Raw genomic sequence first — 8899 nt, 5'->3', positions numbered from 1 at the left:
TCACACTTCATTTTCTAGATGGTAGCCTCTGTTAGAAGTTGGGGTTTTTCATCTTAGAGAATGTGTTCTGTGCCCACATACTTTAAAGATATGCACAGGACAGTACTACATGAAAAATAGAATCTGAGTCAAATGAAAAATACTTGGAAGCTGATAGAAAAAATAGCACTGAGAGATATAAGTTCTTCCTAAGATATCAAGTTGGTATGCGTCTCTTGAGATCTCAGAATTTAAGAGTAAATCCTCTCTGGGTTTAAGGATATTAAGTTGAGCACACTATTTTTGAAATAATAGTAGCTGCTGTTATTTATATTTATATTTATATTTATATTTATATTTATATTTATATTTATATTTATAGCGTGCCAGGCACTTTTTAGGTGTTTACAGGTTACTTCACCTTATTTCACCTCTCCATGGGGTAAATGTCACAAGCTTCATTTAGCAGAAGAGGAAAACTGAAGGACAAACAGGATCAGCAACTCGCCCAGTGGTTCCTCACGAGCATATTGGCAGAGCTGGATTCAAACTCAGATCTCTCTGAGACCCAAGCCAGACACTTGGACCACGTCTGAAGATGCAACTCAGCCGCTGTTTTCTGACCGTCTTCTGGATGCGGGGCTCTGCGCTAGGCACTGCAGTCCTGGGATGCAGAGAGGAGTTTCCCAGAGGACGCTTCTCAGAAAGTTTACAGCCCGTTAGAGAACCTTATGTAATGTGGGTGTTTCTGTCCAGAAAGCACAAGTAGCTTGGAGGTAGCTGAGCAGAGGTTCCTGCTTGTGAGATGTCCAATTTCATCTGTGACCCTTTCGGGGACATTAAGCTGAGGCTTGGAAGTGTCCGGTACAAGCTTGGGGGCACAGTTTGCCCTATGTGACAATTAATATGTCTCTCTTTTCCCTGCGTCAGGGCTGGCATCGGAGCTGAGATGGGAAATATATCATCTTGGATGTGTGTGCACACGCCTCTCTGCATCCGTCTCTCACTGTCACCGCCTGGCCACCTCCTTTCCTCCAGCCCTGCCACCCATACTCCATCCTGGCCAGCCCTGTCCTTCCTCCAGGTTCCTTCTGTCTCCTTGGCCACACCGCCTTCCTCCTCGGCAACCAGCCTTTCCTCCTGCGCCCCCCTGGCCACCCCGGCCCTCTGCTCCCTCCCCTAGCCCCATCCCTCCCCGCCTGCCCCCTCCCTTCCTCCCGACCCGCCTCCTGTGTCTCCCAGCCCTGCTCTGACGTGGGAGGTGAGGGGGTGGGGGGACGGATGACTCACAGTGTTATGATGCAGTTCCACAACACACAGCTACATTCACCCACAGACCGAGGTACAGACGAGAGACAACCTCTGGCCCCCCAGCAGCTGGCCAGCTTGGCAGCCCCAGTCTCGAGCCCCTAACTACTCTCCCCCGCCCCCATCCCCTTCCCAATTGAAGGAGCGGAAAGAGAAGAGAGAAGAGTGAGCAGAGAGATTGAGAGATTGAGAGAGAGAGAGATAGACGGAGATCTCTGGAGCAGACCTCAAGGTGAGGGGGCAGCCCTTCTCCAAATGAATTTTTTTCCCCTTTGCAAATTTCCTCCTCCTGCTGCGTGTTGCTTTCTCCCCATCGCAAAAGCATTATTCATCCACCCTTTGTCCTCCCTTCCCCCTCCCCGCTGCCTCTGCTCCTCTCTCCCTCTCTGAGCTCTGACGGTTCCGCACTTAGATTTCCCGGCAACTTCGGCTGCTGCATCAGGCCTCACTGTTTATTGTTTTGCTGCTGATGCAGACCCCCGAAGCCCGACCGGGGAGCTGGCTGCGCTGCTGATTATTTGGACCATACCATACCGAGAACGCCAGCCCGGGGGGGTGGGGGATGAAACCTCGGAGGAGATGAGAAAATCCATTGTGAGCAGGTGTTGCGTCCGCCCCCCCCCCTTACTCCCCCAGGCACAGGATTCGCACCTGGTTCCCCGAGCCTCTGCCTGGGCGCCTCTGCTGTCAGCACTGGTTGCTCAGCACACCGCCCGCCCCCCCCCCCCCAGCCCTCCCTCTCCCCTACCTCCCACGGTCCAGCCCAGGCTCACTTGGGGGAATATCCTCTCCCTAACACTCAGCTTGCCTTTGTTTTTCCATCATTTGCCCAACTTGCTTCTCCCTGTGATCTGAGCCGGGAAAGAAATGAACCCATCTCCCCCTCCCAGCCCCCTTCCCGCCCCCCCCCCCCCCCCCCCCCCCCCGCGAGTGATTCTCTGGCCTTCTGTGCAGCCTCTCTTTGGCCTGATGGGGAAGCAGGGGAGAGAGAGGGAGGGAGGCGTGACATAGGCTGGGGAAGGAGCTAGAGAGCAGGGACCCAGCCAGCCCCTTCACAGGTGCACTTAAGTGGAGAGCAGCAGAGGGGAACTCAGGCAAAGTTTGAAGGCAGACCTGGGAAGTGGACGCTGGTGAGGAGGGCCCAGACTCCTGCGGCCAGAGCCCAATGTCACCCTGAACTCAGCTCAAGGTGTCTTTCTGGGGCCCAGCCACAGGGAAAGGACCTCAAACTGAAGATGGGCTCTGTTGGGGGTTCTGTGGAGAGACTGCTGCCTGGCGGCCCCAGGAAATACTAAAATGGCTGGGGCACCAGTGGCCACCACAGAGGACATGATGAGAGCCTCTTTGCCCTGACTACTCGCAGCCACACTGTCCCTGCTCTGCTTAGTGGCCTTGCCTTGCCAGAGCACCGAGCTGGCACCTCTGAACTGGACTTGAGCTAAATCACCCACAACAGGCCTGAAGGCCCCATGAAGGAGACGCCTTATCAGAGGCAACAGAGGACACCTCCCTTCTTATCCTCTGCCTCTTGTACCCTCAGTCACTTTGGGACTGGAGTCTGGACAGATACCAATATCTTTCTCACCATTCCTAACCAGAAACCAGCAATGATTTTATCTGCTGTCACCCACAAGAGTCACTGCTGTTGGTCCCTGGCCCTGGGAAAAGGTGGAAACGTTCTCTGCCTTATGCCCCAGAGCATAGGTTTTGAAAATAAGAATCTCCCACTTCTGCTCCCACTGCACATCACCTAGCCCAGGAGTGCCACCCTCCCCGAAGTGATCCCCACTTCCCATGGCTTCCGGCTGTCAGGTCTGTCTCTCCACGGGCTGAATGTCCACGTCTTTAACTGAGGCTAAGGCAACAGTTAGAGCAGTACAGACAGACCAAGGGGCTCAGAAGCTGAGAAAAGCTGGAACGAGAGGACCAAAGTGCGGGACCGGGCGAACAGCCACATCTGAGGTTGTCAGTACCAACGGAGACAGCCATGAAGTTCTAGTTCCGGGAGTGCAGGACCCCAGGCCCAGGAAAGGGCCGAGCAGGGCGTGTGTACTTGCCCGCCTGCTGGCCTCTCTCCCACGCGACACCTATGAAGGACCAATTGCGTTGCAAATGGAGGCCACAGAGAAGAAAAACCGCCAGGCTTCCCCAACTTGCAAGAGGCTCTGAACCTGAGCCTTCCGGCGCACGTGGGACGCAGACCCTCACCAAAGAGCCAAAACCCAGGCGAGAGCAACTCACAGATGACGTTGCTCCCATGGCAGCATTTGCACCAGCAGGCTGCTCTCAGTGGAAAATGGTGGAGGCTGCTCCCGCCCCAGGAGGGAAAGACACCACCTCCCCGGCTGTGGCACCGGAGGCCTGGAACAGCTGCCAGAGCAGGCGGGAATCCAGGGACCGGGGAGAGAGTGCAACTGGACGCTGCGGGGGGGGGGGGGGGGGCGCGGGGGACCGATCGTGATGGGGGAAGTAGGGGCAGGGGAGGGCTGAGCCCATCTTCCCGTTCCCTCGGGAGGGGCTCTCCTGATCCACTCTCCCCTCTTCCCAGGTGACTTCCATTTCTATCTGGTTCACGTCTGGGGGGGCCCTGGCCGGGCAGCCCCCCCACATTTCTCCTGCCCCGAAACACGGCTCTAGCCAACCTGCTTCGCTGCTTCACCTGCGACCGACTGTGTGGGGGCTGCACGGCGCCAGCCCCTCCAGCCCGCCAGGGCATCGTCCTCCAGCCCGTCATGCCCAGCTGCGACCCGGGCCCGGGCCCTGCCTGCCTCCCCGCCAAGACGTTCCGCAGCTACCTGCCTCGTTGCCACCGCACCTACAGCTGCGTCCACTGCCGTGCGCACCTGGCCAAACACGATGAGCTTATTTCCAAGGTACGCCAAGCAGGGGGGGCCCGCCGCTCGGCCCTGCCGGCTCCCACCAGGATTGTCCAAACTCACCTGGCGGAGAGGCAACAGTGCCCACCCGCCCTCTTCCTTGCCCCTGGGGGACCCAGGCAGTGGGGCCCAGGGCATCCCGGCAGTCATCGTCTGTCCTATGTCTCCACAGTCTTTCCAAGGGAGCCATGGCCGAGCCTACCTGTTTAACTCCGTGTGAGTCTACCTCTCTCTTTGTGTGTATGTGTGTGTGTGCGTGTCTGAATGACTTTCCGGCGTGGGAAAGGGAGGTGAGCCATCCGCAGGTGGCCTGGCGCCTCCTGCTTTGGCAAAGGGGGCCAGAGACCCAGTGTGCAGTTCTCCCGTGGAGCATGTGGGCAGAATTGGAGAGGGAAGGCCCGGGCACTAGTCATGAACGGGTGGATTGCTGCCGGCAGGCCTTCCAGTTGGGCAGGGCTCAGCGCTCTCCAGATGGCAGTTCCTTTGGGCTGTTTGGGGGCTGAACTGATGGAACAACTCCACTGGTGCCGGGTCCTTCCTCTTTCCTGAGACAGGGTCAACGTGGGCTGTGGACCAGCCGAACAGCGCCTCCTGCTCACGGGGCTCCACTCGGTAGCTGATATTTTCTGCGAGAGCTGCAAAACCACGCTGGGCTGGAAATACGTAAGTCCCAGGAGAGAGGGCCACCCTCTCAAGCGGACAACCAAGCCCCCCCCCCCATGCCCACATGGCCAGGTTTTTGCATGAGGCCCAGAGGCAAGAGGGAGTTAGTTGCTGGGTTGCGGGGGGGGGGGGGGGGGGGGGGGGGGGGGGGGGGGGCGGCTCTTGGGAGGCAGGGGTAGTACAGCAGTAGTAGGAGGTCCTGGAGGGGGTCTGCTTTGTCCTGCTTTCACTGCTTCCCCTCCACCAGGAGCAGGCTTTTGAGACGAGCCAGAAGTACAAGGAGGGGAAGTACATCATTGAAATGTCACACATGGTGAAGGACAACGGCTGGGACTGAGGGGCTCAGGCAGGCTGTGCCCTTCCTCCGCATGCCCACCCTCCCCGCACCCGTCCCCGGGCCCTGCCAAGCAGTCCATACCAGCATGAGTACTGCCCCACCCCTGGGGGGAACCCAGCTCCCGGCACCCCTCCCCCGCCTCCACCTCATCACCCCCAGGCCCCTTTGGAACAGGGGTCTGGGGTACCCCAGGGGTGTTCAAGGCTCAGGAGTGGGCAGCAGTCAGGGAGAGCCAGAACTGGGGAAAGGGGATGGTTGCGGGTTCTTCTAGCCCTAAGATCCTGAAAATGGAGGTGAGGGCAGGGCGGAGATCAGGCAGAGGACCAAGGGAGGACCCGTTTCTGCCCCAAACTCTTTTTGAGTGAACGGAGGACAAGTTTTGAGGCATGGGGCTGGTAGATCCCAGCCCACAGAATAGCAGGTGAGAAGGGGCTCGAGTTGGGAGTGAAATCTTGGCTTCAGACACTGCGACACACCGGAGTCTGAGGGTGAAGTTTCCCACCCCTGTTTGTAGGAGAAAGCATTCGGGGGTGGAAGGAAAGAAATCCCAGATCCCAGGCCCTGGGAAATGAAAGAATCACAGGGGTTTCCATTTTACTCCACTTGTTAGTTTATCTTGGCACTAAAGAGGCACTTTCGAGTACGTGACTTTCGCCAGGGGGTGGGGTGGGAGAAGCTGCCGCTGGAACAGCCCCCACCCCCCACTGGCTGTTTCCAGAGCGAGCAGTCCGTACGGGCATTCTGAGGCCCAGCCACTGCTCCCTGGGACCCAGTCCCTTGGAGGGGAGGTGGGACATCAGTGCCACGGGGCCAGGCTTCCTCGTGGCTGCCACCAGCGAACGAAACTTTTGTATGATACATAAAGTGTTTGGGTCTATTTTTAATAAAAAGGGGAAAAGCAACCGTGAGGCACTCTCTCCTCTTGACTTTGCTTCCCATGCACAGACCTTAACTTAACACTATTCTGTCACACTCCCCCCAGTACCTGTCCCTTTAGGCCACTAGAGGGCAGCAATTGCTTTGTCTGTGTCGAGACCCCACTTGAGCCCTCACCAGGGGGATGGGTCTTCAGGTGAGGTTTGCTTAGTGAAGCGAGGGCTTTTGTGAGCAGTGTTTCCAAAGGGGGCAACCAAAACAGCGCCTCTTCCAGAGCCCTTGACAATGAATTAGGTATTGCCAGGATCCAGGATTGGGCACCTGGAAGAGGCTCACCCCTGAGCAAGGGTGTTCTTGGGTCCTATTGCCTTTCAGCCTGGACTTGGAATGTTTGGGTCAGCTCATGGCCACACTCGAGGCTGAAAGGAAAATCGATCAAGCAAGGCAGCTTGATCCAAAGTGGAACTGAACAGCTCAAGATGGCAGCCATCAGTGCAACCATGTGACCCACGTGCATTTTCGGGGCAGTGATGTGAAATTCCCACTGTTGTTGGGTCACTGACAACCGCAGGGAGGACTGTACACATCATAAAAATCACCTTTTGTAAGCTAGCTTGTTATCCAGATTCGTTCATTGATATTGCAGATCTTTGCAAAGCACCTGTTACCTGCCAGGCATTGTGTCATGCACTGGAGATGCAGTGGACAGCAGGGCAGCTGTGGCCTGACTTGGGGGGGTGGGTGGTGCTCTCGATCTAATGGGAGGACAAACAGTAACCAGATGATTCCAGAACAAGGGCTCTGAGCAATGGGGAGTAGGCTCAGGGGCTCCTAGCAGAGGCTCAGCCTAGATATGAGGAGTCAAGGGAAGACTTCACAGAAGTGATGACTGAAGGCACGTGGAAGAGACATCGAGTGGACACAGGGGAAATGGGGAGGGGCATATTTCAGACACAAAGAACTGTGTGCCAAGGCTTGAGCTTAGTTAATTGGAGGAGGGAATAGAAGTTTCCCCAGAAAAACAGACCATTTGGGGAGCTAGATTTCATCCCAAGGGCATTGGGAAAACACTGAAAAATTCTTAAGAGTAGAGTGACATCATCAAACAGCTGTTTTGTGCCCAGAGAAGAGGCTCAAACAGAAACGGTAAGATGCTGAAGAAAGTTAAGGGACAGAAGCTAACTGTACTACCAAATACCATACGGTCAGTGTCAGAATGGAGAGGCTGTTTGGGCAGAAAGGGAGAACTGGCAGATACAGAAGTGCGTGAAGAAGGCAGATACAAGCCCTGAAGGAATGACGGCCAGCACCTCCGAGGCCTCGGAGACGTCTGTCCCGCCATTCACTTTCTGCGTGCCTGGTGATGCCTAGAGATCCAGAAACCCAGAAACCCTCAGTCCTACTTCTGGTGCCAAAGTTCAGGAAGGGTTCTCTTCTCAAGCCCCAAGCACTAACCCTGAAAATCAGGCACAAATGAGCTACCTTCTTAAAGCTCCCCCAAACTGCCCCCCCTTTGCTTACTTTCACAACTTATTTCCTAGGCACTGTGGGAAACAGAGAAGTAAATGGTGTAGCCATTGTTCTCAAGTTCTTTGTCATCTCCCCAGAAGGAATCGTTCTGTGGCTTGGCTCCAGGGATCCTATTTAATCTCTAAGGTCAGGCCATGGGCAGTGCTGCCCAAACCTTGGATGCCCAGACAGGTGTACCCTGGATAAGCATCAGGACCAAACACTCTATTTCCCAGCAGGGTTGTGCGAGGAACTACAGGTGGAGATGAGGGATCCTTTTTATTCCCCAAGAGCCAGGGGAGGAGCTGCAGGTGCAGAATGCAAGGTGCACACAGGTTCTTGTCCCTGGCGAGCAGTCCTTCCAGGTCAGCCCTATCTCCTTTCCTGTGCATCCAGTTTTTCTCTTGGAGGTCCACTTGGGTCCTATCGGTGACTCTCCCAACCTTCTCCATGCACCCTCCGACCCCAGGCTGAGTCTGGGAACTCTTCCTTCTGAAAGGTTTGAGGCTTTGGAAGATACCCCCCTACAACCAGCAGGTGGCATCAAAACCTTCCAACCCTCAGCTCAGGCAACCTCCCCGCGTACAGAACCTACTCCAATCTCTCCAGATAGGTCTACAAAAAAGACCGGTGAGCTGTCAGACTTAGGACAGGGTTATAGCTAGGCGCTGCAATGTAAGAGCTGTATAACCATGGCCCACACTGCTTAAACCTGCCTGGCCCTCAGTTTTTTCATCTGTAAAATGGGGATGTTACTTGCCAGGAAGTTATTAGTATGACGTGCCTAGTGCGTGGAAGTGCTTCCAGACGTGGGAGCGGTCAGTGCCGCTAACAGGCTTCCCAAATTCTCACCAGGAGGATAGCTGATTGGTGCCCAGATGGGAGAGGGAGTCTTGATACAGGAGACAGCCGGCGCTGGGTAGCACTACACGGCCAATGCCCTTTTAACATTGCACTGCTAGTGGTAGGTGCAGACAGTAGCACAATGTGAAAAGAGCTCCGGCCCGCAGCAGAGGCATGCCGGCCCTGCCTCCTCGCCCCTTCTCCCAGGCCCCGGCCCACTCAGCTCTCTTGGCCTCCCTCTGCCCCTTCGCATCTTCAAGACAGCTTCCCTCCCTTCTCAATACTAACCCTTTGTTTTCTTTCCCTTCCTCCTCTGGCCTCCTTCCTCATACCCTTCCCAGAAGAGACTGCCTTTTATCTTAGTGTTTTGGGGCGCAGGAGGGGAGGCGGGGTCCATGGAAGCGGCTAAAGGGACACCTTGAGCTTGGCACTCAATTGGAAGTGACCGGTAGCAACCCCAAGTGTTTGGGGGTACACTCACATGAAACTGTTTCCCTGGATTTGATCT

At 55.8% G+C, this 8899-nt stretch overlaps 1 protein-coding gene across 1 annotated transcript; it reads left to right on the top strand.

Moving 5' to 3' along the window:
* Positions 1 to 1177: 1177 nt before the first annotated feature.
* Positions 1178 to 6651, top strand: YPEL4 (yippee like 4). The gene is made up of 5 exons (XM_043581177.1): positions 1178 to 1519; positions 3836 to 4160; positions 4336 to 4379; positions 4718 to 4826; positions 5074 to 6651. The coding sequence occupies exons 2-5, from the start codon at positions 4020 to 4022 to the stop codon at positions 5161 to 5163; spliced, it is 384 nt and encodes a 127-aa protein (XP_043437112.1). The 5' UTR covers positions 1178 to 1519; positions 3836 to 4019; the 3' UTR covers positions 5164 to 6651.
* The last annotated feature ends 2248 nt before the right edge of the window (positions 6652 to 8899 follow it).

This window comes from Prionailurus bengalensis, chromosome D1 (assembly GCF_016509475.1).
Source record: "Prionailurus bengalensis isolate Pbe53 chromosome D1, Fcat_Pben_1.1_paternal_pri, whole genome shotgun sequence".
Taxonomy (NCBI): domain Eukaryota; kingdom Metazoa; phylum Chordata; class Mammalia; order Carnivora; family Felidae; genus Prionailurus; species Prionailurus bengalensis.
Note: the sequence above shows the minus strand (reverse complement) of the source record. Positions and strands in the feature narration are given on the sequence as shown.

Excerpts from the sequence above, each read along its gene's own strand:
- YPEL4 (XM_043581177.1), top strand. The coding sequence starts at position 4,020 with ATGCCCAGCTGCGACCCGGGCCCGGGCCCTGCCTGCCTCCCCGCCAAG. Across the intron at positions 4,161-4,335 it reads ACGATGAGCTTATTTCCAAG|TCTTTCCAAGGGAGCCATGG; the intron begins GTACGCCAAGCA and ends ATGTCTCCACAG. Across the intron at positions 4,827-5,073 it reads CCACGCTGGGCTGGAAATAC|GAGCAGGCTTTTGAGACGAG; the intron begins GTAAGTCCCAGG and ends CCCCTCCACCAG.